The 14484-nt window shown below is 45.4% G+C and overlaps 3 protein-coding genes across 5 annotated transcripts in view; 2 read left to right on the forward strand and 1 right to left on the reverse strand.

Moving 5' to 3' along the window:
• Window positions 1-6487, reverse strand: part of RAB9B (RAB9B, member RAS oncogene family) — a 109339-nt gene extending 102852 nt beyond the window's left edge. For both annotated transcript variants that reach the window (XM_077987572.1, XM_077987571.1), the window contains exon 1: window positions 5974-6487. In XM_077987572.1, coding sequence (XP_077843698.1) covers window positions 5974-6432 — 459 coding nt within the window. In that variant the 5' untranslated portion in view covers window positions 6433-6487. The remainder of the gene's footprint in view (window positions 1-5973) is intronic.
• LOC697805 (thymosin beta-15A) overlaps window positions 1-14484 on the forward strand; it is a 55528-nt gene that overhangs the window by 4129 nt on the left and 36915 nt on the right. Inside the window, exons 2-3 of the mRNA XM_077989282.1 lie at window positions 2611-2704; window positions 5268-6445. The gene's annotated coding sequence lies outside the window, so the exon portion shown is untranslated. The remainder of the gene's footprint in view (window positions 1-2610; window positions 2705-5267; window positions 6446-14484) is intronic.
• Window positions 1-14484, forward strand: part of LOC106995284 (solute carrier family 25 member 53-like) — a 33154-nt gene that overhangs the window by 4129 nt on the left and 14541 nt on the right. Inside the window, exons 4-5 of one of the 2 annotated variants that reach the window (XM_077989261.1) lie at window positions 2611-2704; window positions 5268-7005. In XM_077989261.1, coding sequence (XP_077845387.1) covers window positions 6855-7005 — 151 coding nt within the window. In that variant the 5' untranslated portion in view covers window positions 2611-2704; window positions 5268-6854. Of the gene's footprint in view, window positions 1-2610; window positions 2705-5267; window positions 12567-13278; window positions 13430-14484 lie in introns of those variants that run through there. The other variant, XM_077989262.1, reaches the window with a different exon arrangement.

The following is a 14484-nucleotide window of genomic DNA, read 5'->3' on the forward strand; positions in this document are numbered from 1 at the left end:
GGCTTGAGCCGCCGCGCTCAGTCGTGATAGGTTTTTAAGTACTACTTTAAAGTGGATTTTAAGATAAATTCATCAAAATTTCTGTTCTAATAATTTTGAAGTAAATATTGGCAGATAAAACTTACAGAAAAGATTTTGGGGTTCCTACTAATTTTTAGAAGTGTAAAGCTATTCTGAGAAAAACTGTTCTAGATATTTGATCATTTGCAAGATAATCAGATCAGTTGAAAACACTTAGCCCCCTTTTCCGTGGTTAAGCCTTTTGAAAAGTCCAATGCCCGGTATTCATCAAGACTTTGAAATCATACCGCTGATAGAAAGCTTTTTTGTCACCTTCTTGACCCTCATAGGAATGACAGTAGCATTTCATCCTCAAACATGGTGTTGGGCTTTTGTTTGAGGTCAGTAGCATCTTTTCTTTTCTAGGCATTTTAGGTAAAGTAAGAGATACCAAATATTCACACATGCCATTTTAGCAACCTTTGAGATTTACATTTTAAAAAATATTTCTTGGTTTATTCATATAAATCATGTTTATAGATTTTCTAATATTAAATCATACTAGCTTTCTGGGAAAGAAATTCCTTCCTGTGGGTGGCTTCCCTGGATATTAATTAGGTTCCTTCCTATGCCTCGTCATGGTGAAATTCTTGACTGTGCACGGTCACCAAGTGGTTAAGCTCGGGTTTCTCATGACTTTCATACCCTTGGCCACTTGCTTCCTTCAAAAGTCCCCAAGGCACCACTGTGTCCTGGGGGACTTCAGGTTCCCAGAAGCAGCCTGGATGCAAGGCTCAGATGGGCTCCCTCTGCAGCAAGAACCTGGGCTGTGGTGTGGGACAAAACAGGGGCTAGGGAAGTGCGCTGGACCCCTCGAAGAGCCGTTCCTCCACCTGTTTTTGTCTGAGTCTCCAGCTCTCCACACCGCTCACATTTCAGGCACAGTTGTGCTGAGAGAGCAGGCTGTACTCAACTCTGCCCACCCTCAACTATGGCAAGCTATGCATTCCAGGCATTATTCCACCCCTGGAAGATACAACCACAAATTTGGCCCGCTAACTTTTCTAAGGTTTTAGATTCTCAGCTATCTACACACAATGGCCAAAAAGCCTCACGTGCTCCCGTGGCAGATGGAAGACAGGAAATCAAAAGATATCCAGGGATGGGAAAAGGGTCAATAAGAAATTGGTACTCACCAAAAGTCACACAAACATTAAACCATGAAGAGATGGTTTCCTGATCAGGAATGCAACCCATGATGTAGAGGTGAAAGCTCAGAATTTGAACTCAAAGGCCGCAAGGTGAAGTGGCCTTTGTTTTTATTCTCACAGGGGCAGTTTGAGCAGACACAGGAATTTAACTTTCTTTAGGTCAGATTTTTTGCTCTTTACTTTCGTCAAGAAGAGTTTTAAGGCTAGCTGTCACACCATTATGAGTCTTTTTATACATTTAACCTTTTAATACTTTTAATAAAATTGAGGAGGTTAATTTAAGGGATCGATCTTTTGGCCATTGGCAATTATAATTTTTAATAGTGTACTGAATTTCAATAGTGACTGGATGCAATAGGCTCTTCAGAGAAGAAGTAATCCCAAAGATTCCCCCTGTTCCCAGACATAGGCTAAGACAACAAATGACTCCTGGGATTGCTGTTTACCAGCATTCACTAGCTAGACCAGCGGTCCCCAACCTTTCTGGCAGTGTCTTGGAAGACAATTTTTCCACGGACCGGCATTGGGAGGACGGTATTGGGATGATTCAAGGGCATTACATTAATTGCGCACTTTATTTCTATTATTATAACATTGTAATATATATTGAAATAATTATACAACTAACCATAATGTGGAATCAGTGGGAGCCCTGAGCTTGTTTTCCTGCAACTAGACGGTCTCATCTCAGAGTGATGGGAGAGGGTGACATATCATCAGGCATTAGATTCCCAAAAGGAGTGTGCAACTGAAGATCCCTCGCACGTGCAGTTCACCATAGGGTTCTCGCTCCTATGAGACTCTAATGCTGCTGACTTGAGAGGAGGCGGAGCTAAGGCGGTAATGCCAGTAGTGGGAAGTGCATGTAAATATAGATGAAGCTTCTGCTGCTCGCTGATGCTCACCTCCTGCTGAAATAGCCCAGTTCCTAACAGGCCACAGACCTGTACCGATACCTGGATTATGGGTTGGTGATCCTTGCTTGAGGCAATAAAGTTTGAGATCACAAAAGCCCCTTATGGACGGGACTTCTTACGACAAATCCTGCCGAGAGCTTGGCACATTTGGAACAAAATAAAATCTCTCCACTTCCCAGCGAAGAGATTTGTTAGACCAGACGCCTGCTGTGACCCAAAAATCACTTCCCCTGGATGGTGGCAAGCAAGAGAGAGTGCTTCCTCTTGCTCACAAATCAAGCTCTCAAGAACACAGATCAAGACAAGAGGGAACTTTATCCTGTAACCCTCTCTATGAACAACACAGAAAGACAAAGTCAAAGGAATACACTGTTTCTGGCATGAAAGGGATCAAAAATATGAATATTCATACCACAAAGTAGTGTAAGGTGTACCAGATTCGCTACAGCTAGACTAGTCACACAAAAATCTTTTTCTCCTAGGCATGAAACCTTGTAGAGGAGACAAACAGAGAGATTTGTTTTGTACCATCTGTCCAACTGGGTTGTACACAGAGAGAACCTGGGGGCCTGACTGGTAAGAAATTCTTGCCCTTTTGCCAGCTTGTCAAATGACTGCATTCCCTTAACTGCAGTTTCCAGAAGAGTGGAGTGGCTTTGGTGACCCTTCTTGCTATACCAAATTGTGTGAAGGTTTGCTAAGAAATCAACTCACGAAAGGCAGATTAACAAGAGAAAAAGCATACAAGGCCGGGCGCGGTGGCTCACGCCTGTAATCCCAGCACTTTGAGAGGCCGAGGTGGGCGGATCATGAGGTCAGGAGATCAAGACCATCCTGGCTAATATGGTGAAACCCCGTCTCCACTAAAAATACAAAAAATTAGCCAGGCATGGTGGCGGGCACCTGTCGTCCCAGCTACTTGGGAGACTGAGGCAGGAGAATGGTGTGAACCCGGGAGGCGGAGGTTGCAGTGAGCTGACATCGTGTCACTGCACTCCAGCCTGGGTGACAGAGTGAGACTCTGTCTAAAAAACAAAACAAAACAAAACCGTATGAATTTATTTAACATATATACACTGCAGCCTTTGGAACAAAGGCAGAAAGGTACAGGGTAAATTGTCTATTTATATGCTCAGGTTCAGCAAAGTATGGGCAGCCCTGTAGAAATATGATGGTACAAAAAGGCTATGACCTAATGCTAATCTGGCAGGGCTTGTTTGTCTAGACTGTGCTTGGCTTTGGTGAACACACATTTCTTCCTCCTGGGTATAAGGCAGGACCCTCTCTGTAATGGGGTCTTGTGACCTGCAGTCAGACAAGGTAGGTCAGATCATTTCTTCATGGCCAGTTTTACCCAAAAAAGGTGGAGGAAAGTATTTTTAGGCTTTGTTACTATCTTTAGAAAAAAAGGCTTCTGGTTTCTAGGACCCACCTTGGGGAGGAGGGATTCTGGTCTGTTACAGTTGGCTCTCCGGGAAGAATGGGGCTGAGAGACAGGGGGACCTAGGACCTCAGGAACATCTTTTTCATCTGAGACTACTTCTGGGGCCTTTATTTTGGGGTATTGTGCTCTAAGCCCCAACACTAGAAATCAGCTGCATGTGAAAGTTCATCACTTACAATTTTTACTTGCCTCAAAAACGCTAAGAAAACAATAAAGACCAATCCTTTGCCACTGTAAAACTAGGATTGCCTTTCCTCAAGCTTCCAGTAACATCTTCCTAGTTTCCGTCTGATAACTCACCACAAGCACCTTTAACACTCATAGTTCTAGCAACATATCGGTGATCATGATATATGTATTCTCTAAGTCAGAGATCCTTTCTCTGCAGCGAAGAATTCTTCTCTTAACCCTCACTTGAATGGCATTTGGTGTCCATATTTCCCCCAGCTGTCTCCTAAAGGCCCTCTAGGTTTCTTCTGCCATGCATGTCAAAATGCTTCCAGTCTGTATCCATTATCTAGTTCCAAAGCTGCTTCCACTCTTTCAGGTGTTAGCTATCAGATCTGCTTGGCAACAGAATCCCTATTAAGTTTGCTCTGTTAGCCTGACAATGTACCACAGACCTGGGTGGCTTAAACAGTAGACATTAATTGTTCACAGTTCTGGAGGCTGGAAGTCCAGATCAGAGCATCAGCCGGATTGTTTCCTTCTGAGTAGTGAGAGGGAAGGATCTTTTCCATGGATTTTTCCTCAGCTTGTAGATGGCCCACTTCTCTGTATGCTACTTCACATTTTCTTCCCTGTATGCATGTTTCTTTGTCTGAATTTCCCCTTTTGATAGGCACAATGCATGCTAGCCGTTTCGGGTTAGAGCCCACCCTAATGAATGTAATTTAACTTCAGTATCCCAGTAAAGAATCCATCTTCAAGTAGGAGAGAGATGAGGGGTCAGGAGTCCAATAGAATGTATTTGGTGTTTTTTTGGGGGGTTGGGAGACACAACTGAACCCATAGGACATAGAAATCCTGAGTTGTAGGTGGGAATATCTCCTGCCTCTTCCATTATGTTAAGAAAACACTGGTGACTTATGAAGGGAAATAAGGTAACTCCTACCCATCTTTTTTCAAGACTACTTGAATGTTGGGTAATTTTATACACACATATACGCGCGCACACACACACACATACACACACACACACATATATAAATATATATATAAATGTGTATATATATATATATATATATATATAAAATCTGGTTTATTCCATTAAATTATCTCGGTATAATGAGAGTGAAAAAGCTAACGGACATTGTTAGAGACAGAATGTTGATCCGACTAATCCTTATAAAGGGAAACCTAGGAATATAAGAGACAGAAATGACCATGTAGTAAAGGGATTAAATGGAAAATTATTAAATGAAAATCATTGCTGTCCTTGAAGCAAGTTGAGCTATAGATATATTAGAGTTGACAATGTTTAGTTCTCGGAAAAAGGAAGCATGAAAAATCGTCAGGATGCCACGGGCCACCTGCCCCTCCCCTTTATTACCTCCCCCCGCACGAGGTAATAAGAACCCATTAATCTCATGACCTCAGGTCTCAATCACACCCCTTTGTCAAAGTTTATCCCCGTTATTTCTCTGATTCTTACATGAACTCGGAAACTAGCGTTCGCCTTTATTTTACTTGCAGCCTCTCAACAGGTGCCTGCCGTGAGAAAATTAGCCTCTGGGGTAGAGTCGACTTTTGTCCACTGGGGGTCGCAGATCCCAATCCTCAGGGCCTCAAGACTGTGACGCGAAGGAACGAAAGGAAGGATTGGAAGCAGCCTCCTCTGAAAATCCGATACCTCCCCTCCACCGCCTCCACTGTCGCCAGGCGGAAAATTCCCTCTCCCATCTTCTGAACGCAAGCCATAGTGCCTCCTGCACCCCCCTTAACCCCCTTACATTTCCTCCGGGAGACCCTCACCCTACCAGCTCTGCAATCCGCCGCACAGAACTCAAGTTCGGATTTGGCTTTGATGACCTGCCAGGGAGAAAGGGACTAGAAGTTGGATAACCTCCCACCCCCATATTTCTTCCCAGGAAGAGATAAGGAGATGCAAAAGGGGTTCAAGACAGCTTGCGATCTTCTCCTCCCGCCCCTTGCCACCTCCCGGAACACCTGCCCTCCCGCCCAACAACACTCCCGCCCACTTCAGTCCAGGCAAATCCTAAATCCTACCCAGTCGGTAGCATCCAGATGAACCACAACTCCTTCCTCAGCGCAACCAGGCCGTGGGAGTGCTCCATCCCCTACCTCGCAGTTACTGATTCTCCAAGCCCGGCGCCGCCCAGTCCTGGAGGGGCTTCCCCCACGCCTCTCCGCGCCGGGCAATCGCGCGCTCTTTCTTTACCTGCGCTCCATTGTTGGGCAGCTTATGCTCCCGCGTGGACAGCTCTGTTTCGCCTTCCGGTCCCCGTAGCTCTGCTGGGGAACAGGATCGCTGGGGCCTCCTGGGCCGATAAACGACCCGGGGCTGCCCGGCCCAGAGAATGTTCCGCACGACCGCCCAGTGACAGGTAGCCGAGTCGAGGCAGCGCGGTTCCCAAGGCAGCCACGGCTGCGCCCACCCTCCAGTTCGGAACTCGGGGCAGTCGCGGTTGCTTTCAGTCTCTGCCAGTTGAGACAAAAGAGCGTGACAAGACGCGCGACGCGGCCAATCACCGGGGCGAGGGTGCTGCCTCCCCGCGCAGCCTCTGGCCCCGAAGCTACTGCTAGCAAGACTCGAGAGCTGGCGGGCGGGGGCTGAAGCCGACAGGCGCGGAAGCCGGCGCGGCGTCAAGTGGAGCTCCGACGCACGGACCAGGCCCATTTCCCTTTCATCTGTGAGTTTGCTGCTACCCCATCGCTTCCCTTCTCCCCATCCCCTTCCGCCTCGGCTCTGCTCCGGGCTTTGAGACCGGATACCTTAAACACGAGGTGGGACAGAAACCAAGTGAACAATGAGAGTTCCTCACCTTTGTATAGGGGGAAGGGGGAAACAGCATTTACTGAGTGCTTTCTGTGTGCGGATGCGCCTGCACGGACGTCTCCTTTCTTATCAGCAGCCGTGTGAAGGAGGTAGCAGCGTACCCATTTAACAGGAAAGGACTGAAGCACCCAGGCAGTACAGTTAGGAAGTGCAGAGCTAAGAGCTCACACCCAAGTTGACATATCTGGCTTCAAAGGCTGCCCCTTGCCAACACTCCTCTATTCTGTTAGATTAAGGGATAGTGGAGAAAAACCAAAGCCAGGATGGGAGGACCAACTTGGGACTGCATACAATTAGTGAGCAAGAACCGTTATCTCCATTTCACAGATGAAGAAACTGAGCCAAAGACAGAGAGGTTAAGCGTCTTGCACTGTATCCTGCAGCAAAGAAGTTACAGCATCCAACTTAGCACCTGTATGTTGATCTCTAGATGCTAATTCTTTGCCCTGCAGGGTTGTCTGAAGAGCATTTTTGCACAGGTAGTCTCAAACCATCTCAACAGCAGTCTCGATGTGATGGTAGTGCTGAGGGAGGGGGTGAGGAGGTAGTGGGGACAGGGCTGAGGGAAGATGAAGGCAACCTTTATGGTGCCCATTGCACAGAAGAGGAAACTCTTCTTGGCACTCTTCTTTCCTTACTTTTTTTTTTTTTTAAATACTTTTTTTATACTACAAAAGCTGCCTGTTTTATAAAAGCAACATAATTTCGACAGCTCTTTGTGACCCCAAGGGAGGCAAGGCTCAGAGAGGTAAAATGATTTGTCTGAAATTATAAGGTGAAGTAAAAATTTGGACCGAATCTCTGAATCCAGAACTCATACTATTAACTAAAGTATGAGTACAAGGTGGGCTGCCTCAGAATCATTTTGGAGAGCTTGTTATAAATGCAGATTATTGGGCCTTACCCCTGGGGGATTTTGATGTACTAGGACTAGGCATGAAGAGTGTGATTGTAGTTTTAACCAGCCCTGTAGTTGATTCTAAGGTGTAGAGAGATTCGTGAACCACTGTTCTAAACACCACTACGTGATGCTGAAGGTTATAAGTAAATGGGCCTGTTATCAGTGTATCTGTCCATGGCATATCTGTCATGAAATGTAACTCCAGAGCACAGATTCCTACCCGTGGTCCTTCCTGGAATTGTATGCAAAGAATCTGGACTCCGTACATTCTTCCGAGTCCACAGCTTTGCAGATTTTCAAATAGGTCTGTCATAACATCTTCCTTCTTCAAGCCATGCTTGACGAAGAAGTGTGAGAAATAAAACCCCATTTAACCTAACCCCCAAACCACAGCTCTCTGTTGCTGATATAGCTCTTTCATTTCCTGGCTCAAGGACAGGTTGCTAGGTTGCCCTTCTGTGAGCTCTTCAGGGGACTTCTCCTTTGCTGGATTTGGCATCACTGGCCCCAGAGAAGGAGCAACTCCATGGAAACGGCATGCAGGGTTGTCCAAAGTGAATGGCCGTGAAGGCAGTGGCTGGAAAACCTGCTCCATTTTTCCCTGACTTAGAGAGCAGGTATTACTTCCTTTATGTATAGTGTGGCTAGGAGGCTCCTGTGGGGCCTGTTCTTGACTCCTGATGCTTGGAAGCAAGTGAACAGTTTGATACCCTTCCGCTGCCATTGGCTTCATCTTCAGCCTGCCAAGGCACTTCACTCACTCATTTCCACCCTCTTATTTACAACTCCAAGATCTAGAGTTCCTTGGAGTAAACAATGCAAATTTGGAGATGAAGCACCTTCCATCTCAGGATTGTGGCCTGTGGATGGAACAGTGGGATAGTGGTGGTGGAAGGTGGAAAGTGTGGATGTATGGATAAGGCAGGTTGCTCACCTCGCACACTCAAGGGTGATGCTGGCAGTAGCACTTAGGTTTCCTTCAGACTTTTGCTTCTGCTCCCCTGTCCCATGACATCTGACTCTTGCCTCCCAGAAGACTCTTGTTCAGTGTTTAAATTGGCTTCATCATCAAATTAGGTATTTGCAGCTGGACTTGGTAGGAGTGGAATCACATAAGACCAAGAATAAGTGGACAAAAATAGTGACAGGAAATGGACTGTGTAAAGGTGCCAGGGTTGGGCTACTGGAACAAAGCGAGGGACTCTTCGTGCAGGGATTGGGGGCGTATTTGCAACCTGGCTCCAATTGAATACAGGACATCCTATCTCTGGCCTCATGTGTGTGAGTGTGTTCCAACTGATGGCTCCAATGAGACCACATTTTGTAATTTTAACACATAAACCTTAAAAGCTTGAAGGTTTGGAGATAAAGCTTTCAGCTGAAACAATAATAGCTGCCTTTGGCTGCCTTCCTCCTTTGTGCCAGGAACTTTCTATCTGTTATCTCATTTAAGCTTCCCAGCAACACTGTTAAGACAGTCATTGTATCCTATTTTGCAGAGAGGGAAACTGAATTTCAGGGACGTTAAGTAACTTGTGTTAGGCTTAAACTTTTAAGTGGAGGCACTGGGACTGCAGGCCAGGGATGTCAAACTCCAAAGCCCATGAAAACTCTTCTTTCTTGCCTTCCAAAAAAGTCTAAAATGCATTCTGCAGATGACCTAGTTCATTAGACCAATTGCAGCCTTTAGAATAATTTAGTTGTTATCTTGCCTTTATTCCCATTATCTCTTTATTTTTTTATTTTTTTTTAAGACAGAGTCTTGCACTGTCGCCCAGGCTGGAGTGCAGTGGTGCGATCTCGGCTTACTGCAAGCTCTGCCCTATTATCTCATTATTTATTTATTTATTTATTTATTATTAGTGTTATACTTTAAGTTCTAGGGTACATGTGCACAACATGCAGGTTTGTTACTTATGTATACATGTGCCATGTTGGTGTGTTGCACCCATTAACTCGTCATTTACATTAGGCATATCTCCTAACGCTATCCCTCCTCCCTCCCCCCACCCCACAACAGGCCCCAGTGTGTGATGTTCCCCATCCTGTGTCCAAGTGTTCTCATTGTTCAATTCCCACCTATGAGTGACAACATGTGGTGTTTGGTTTTCTGTTCTGGCGAAAGTTTGCTGAGAATGATGGTTTTCAGCTTCATCCATGTCCCTACAAAGGACATGAATTCATCCTTTTTTATGACTGCATAGTATTCCATGATGTATATGTGCCACATTTTCTTAATCCAGTCTATCATTGATGGACATTTGGGTTGGTTCCAAGTCTTTGCTATCTTGAATAGTGCCACAATAAACATACGTGTGCATGTGTCTTTATAGCAGCATGATTTATAATCCTTTGGGTATATACCCAGTAATGGGATGGCTGAGTCAAATGGTATTTCTAGTTCTAGATCCTTGAGGAATCGCCACACTGTCTTCCACAATGGTTGAACTGGTTTACAGTCCCACCAACAGTGTAAAAGTGTTCCTATTTCTCCACATCCTTTCCAGGACCTGTTGTTTCCGGATTTTTTAATGATTGCCATTCTAACTGGTGTGAGATGGTGTCTCATTGTGGTTTTGATTTGCATTTCTCTGATGGCGAGTGATGATGAGCATTTTTTTATGTGTCTGTTGGCTGCATAAATGTCTTCTTTTGAAAAGTGTCTGTTCATATCCTTTGCCCACTTTTTGATGGGGTTGTTTGATTTTTTCTTGTAAATTTGTTTAAGTTCTTTTTAGATTCTGGATATTAGCCCTTTGTCAGATGGGTAGGGTGCAAAAGTTTTCTCCCATTATGTAGGTTGCTGTTCACTCTGATGGTAGTTGCTTTTACTGTGCAGAAGCTCTTTAGTTTAATTAGATCCCATTTCTCAATTTTGGCTTTTGTTGCCATTGCCTTTGGTGTTTTAGACATGAAGTCCTTGCCCGTGCCTATGTCCTGAATGGTATTGCCTAGGTTTTCTTCTAGGGATTTTATGTTTTTAGGTCTGACATTTAAGTCTTTAATCCATCTTGAATTCATTTTTGTGTAAGGTGTAAGGACGGGATCCAGTTTCAGCTTTCTACATATGACTAGCCAGTTTTCCCAGCACCATTTATTAAATAGGGAATCTTTTCCCCATTTCTTGTTTTTGTCAGATTTGTCAAAGATCAGATGGTTGTAGATGTGTGGTATTATTTCCAAGGGCTCTGTTCTGTTCCATTGGTCTATATCTCTGTTTTGGTACCAGTACCATGCTGTTTTGGTCACTGTAGCCTTGTAGTATAGTTTGAAGTCAGGTAGCCTGATGCCTCCACCTTTGTTCTTTTGGCTTAGGATTGTCTTGGCTATGCGGGCTCTTTTTTGGTTCCGTATGAACTTTAAAGTCGTTTTTTCCAATTCTGTGAAGGAAGTCATTGGTAGCTTGTTGGGGATGGCATTGAATCTATAAATTACCTTGGGCATTATGGCCATTTTCACAATTTTGATTATTTCTATCCATGAGCATGGAATGTTCTTCCATTTGTTTGTGTCCTCTTTTATTTCATTGAGCAGTGGTTTGTAATTCTCCTTGAAGAGGTCCTTCACATCCCTTGTAAGTTGGATTCCTAGTATTATCTCATTTTTAAAAATGAAATTATTAATATAACTTATGGAGCAACTTATATACCAGGTGCTGTGCTAAGCACTTTCCATACTTTGTCTCATGCATCCTTCATGACAATGATTTTACATATAAAGATACTGAGGATCAGAGAGGTGAAGAAACTTGGCCAAGGTTATAAAGCTAGGAAGTGACAGAGTGAAATTCAAACCCAGGGCTGGCTGAATTCAGAGCCCATGTCTGTGCCCTAGGACACAATGCAGTGGGGAAGACAAATGTGGTCCTCATTCTAAATAGGCTCCTCTCTGTCAACCACTGCTCTATTTCCTTCTCACCACATGGCGTAGGCCATCCCCATGCACAACTCACACTTTTAAGCCTATGTGCCTTAGGTCACGTTCTCAGCCTAGAATGCTTGCTCTCACTCCTCTACCTAACAAGACCCTATGCTACTCTATTCAGTTAAGGACTGTGTCATATGCCCCTTCTCAGAGAAGTTTCTTGGGTGCTCCTCGTCCCAGGAGGAATAAATTGCTCTTGTCTTTTTGCTTCCACCTTCATTAGTGTACCCTTTATTTTGTCTTTCTGTAGAGTTTAGCTCATTGTTTACCTGTCTCCCCTACTAGATTCCCAGGCACTTGAGGATAGGCACCAAATTCTATTCACTCTAGCTCCATGGTGGTTTACCCACAATGATTTAGTGGATGATCAGTACATGTTTGTGAGCTGACCAAAGGACTGGCTGAGAGATGCCCCGAATGAACAGACAAACGCATTCATTTGTGGCTGGATCCTGGGGCAATCACACAGGCTACCCATGTGGACTAGACTGGCTGGGAGAATCTGGAATCCCCTGGGCTCATTTTACTAGTCTGTAAACATAGGAGGCAGGTCAGGGTACAGGTGATATCTGCTCAAGGCCAACTGTAGGTCCATTCTGTGGTCTGTACTTTGAATTCAGGTCAAGGGGCCAGGCTCTCCTAGATTATTTATGTTGTGCCTTCCCATTTGTGGAAGAAAGGGCTTCTCTGCCTCCCTTAGGAACACAAGCTGTGTTCCTACATGCCTCTTTATCTGCTTCTGGCTGTCCTGAGAGTGTCTGGAAAGAGAATGCGCTCTGTGGAGACAGATAGTGAGGTACAGAAGCATCTTTTTTTTTTTTTTTTTTTTTTTTTTTTTTGATATCTTTTATCGAGGCCACCGTGTTATGGATTCTCAACCACTTTATCTCATTTTATGTTGTTAATCTCTGCCACAATGTTTTGAGGTGGGTCTTAATGTCCCTGTTTTGTAGCTGAAGAACCTGAGACTGAATGAAATGTCTTGCCCGAGGTCACACAGTTAAGTAAGTGGCAGAGGCAGAATTCAGTCTTGGGTCTGTCTGCCCTTTCCAAAGCCTGGCATCTTAACAGAAAATACATTGGAGAAACATGATCTTCAGTCCCATAAAATGGAAAGGATTGGATTTATACAATGGATTACATATTTAAGGTGAGATGTTTCTCAATTATTGATCACTTTTAGTCCCCTGCAATGATTTACAAAAATGGCAGAAGGAGTCGGAGATTAAAAAGTACAATTCCTCTATCAAGTACTGGACTACTGGCCTGAATGCCCCCATATCAACCCCCTCTGACAGATATGGTATGGAGATGACTCCAAATTATTTTGCCCTTTCTGCTCCTTTTACAGCTCAGGTGGGTAAGGCTCCAAGATGTTACTGAATTTCTAAAGGTCACACATCAAGTTAATAACAAAACTCACTTAGAATGCTAGTATCTCATACTACCCCACCTGCTTCCTGGCCTTTCTGGGGTAGGTGCAATAGTTAGGAGTCCTTGCACTGCCAGATCCTAGCCCAGTTTTCTTTCTGCTAAATCGCCCTACCTTATGGTGTCAGTGAACACATGTTTATAAATGGTAGGGAGGAAGTGGAACATTATTGCACTCTGAGGTAGAAGAAAGGACAAATATTTGCCTCACCACCTGTCCTTATTTAGGTGAAGGTAAGACTTTGGAAAGAAGATCTTTGGTAGGAGAGCTGAGGACTGTTGGGGGCTCCTGTGGATTTAGCGGCCTGGGTATCTGGGAGGAGTCTCCTTTGGCTCTGGAGAAATGGAAGTGGGGCTGCCAGGGGCCAGAGGTGCCCCAGAGGGATGCAAATAGTGGGCCTCTTGAACTTTTACTCCTGCTCATTTCTCAGCTAAAGGGTAAGAGGCAGAGGGGCCCTCCCAGTTTACTGGCCATGAGCATTAAGGAGGCTGAGGCTTAAGGCCATCATGGAATACGGAGGACGGGGAGGTGGTGATGGGCCAAGCGCAGGAGGCTGAGCCTCCATATCTCTCCACCAAGAGGTGAGTGTGGCTGGGAGTGGTGGTAAAGTGAGATTGTGGGAAAGTGGATGGAGCAGGGGGGTATGAATGAGATTGTGGGGATATGGATGGAGCGGGGTGGGGTATGAATGAGATTGTGAGGATATGGATGGAGCAGGGGGGATTGAATGAGATTGAGGGGATATGGATGGAGCGGGGGGTATGAATGAGACTGTGGGGATATGGATGGGGCGGGGGGACAGGAATGGGATTGTGGGGAGATGGATGTAGCAGGGAGAAGGGGCTAGGGAAGAGCAGAGCTGATGGGAGTGATTCTGGAAGGAATAGTACGCCAAGGTGGATTCTTGGCCTGGCAGCCCTGGGAAGGCTGCACTGGGCTTCTTGCAGTGTGTGGCTTCTACTCCTCCCTGGGGACCTCATCCTGGACTCTGTGGTCCCCCATCGGTCTGCTAGCTTAATTAGAGTCCCAACCTTCACACCCTCCACCACATAGCCCAGGGTTCTGAGGGGAACCTGTGGGTCTGCTGTTCCTGCCAGGCTTCCTGTCCCTGTCACTGTAGATGGAAGCCCTCCAGACTGGCCATCATGCCCCTCCCCCTCTCCCTTGTCCTCCTGCCCCACACCCACACAGCTCTGTGCTCTTTCCCTGAGGTGCCAGCTCTGGCTGTTGCACACCCTGTCTCGTCAGCCCAGGGACCCCCTCTTTCCTTCCCGGCAAACTTCCTCAGATCTGCTCTGAGCATTCATTTTTTTTCGATCCCAAAGTTCCTTGATATGTCCTGGCTTCCAAGTTGCTTCTCATACTAGCCATCTGCTTCCCGGCCTTTCTGGGATAAGAAGCAATAGTTTGGAGTCCTTGCACTGCCTATTCTATATAGTATAGTGGTTCTGAGCCGGGAACAGTTTTGCCTCCCAGGGGACATTTGGCAAGGTCTCAAGATATTTTTGGTCGTCACACTGGGTATGTCACCACTGGTGCTACTGGCACACACTGAGTCAAAGCCAGGGAGCCTCTGAATATCCTCCAATGCACAGGACAGGGACCAAGAATAAAAAATTATCCTGCCCAAAATGTC

This window comes from Macaca mulatta, chromosome X (genome assembly GCF_049350105.2).
Source record: "Macaca mulatta isolate MMU2019108-1 chromosome X, T2T-MMU8v2.0, whole genome shotgun sequence".
Lineage (NCBI taxonomy): Eukaryota > Metazoa > Chordata > Mammalia > Primates > Cercopithecidae > Macaca > Macaca mulatta.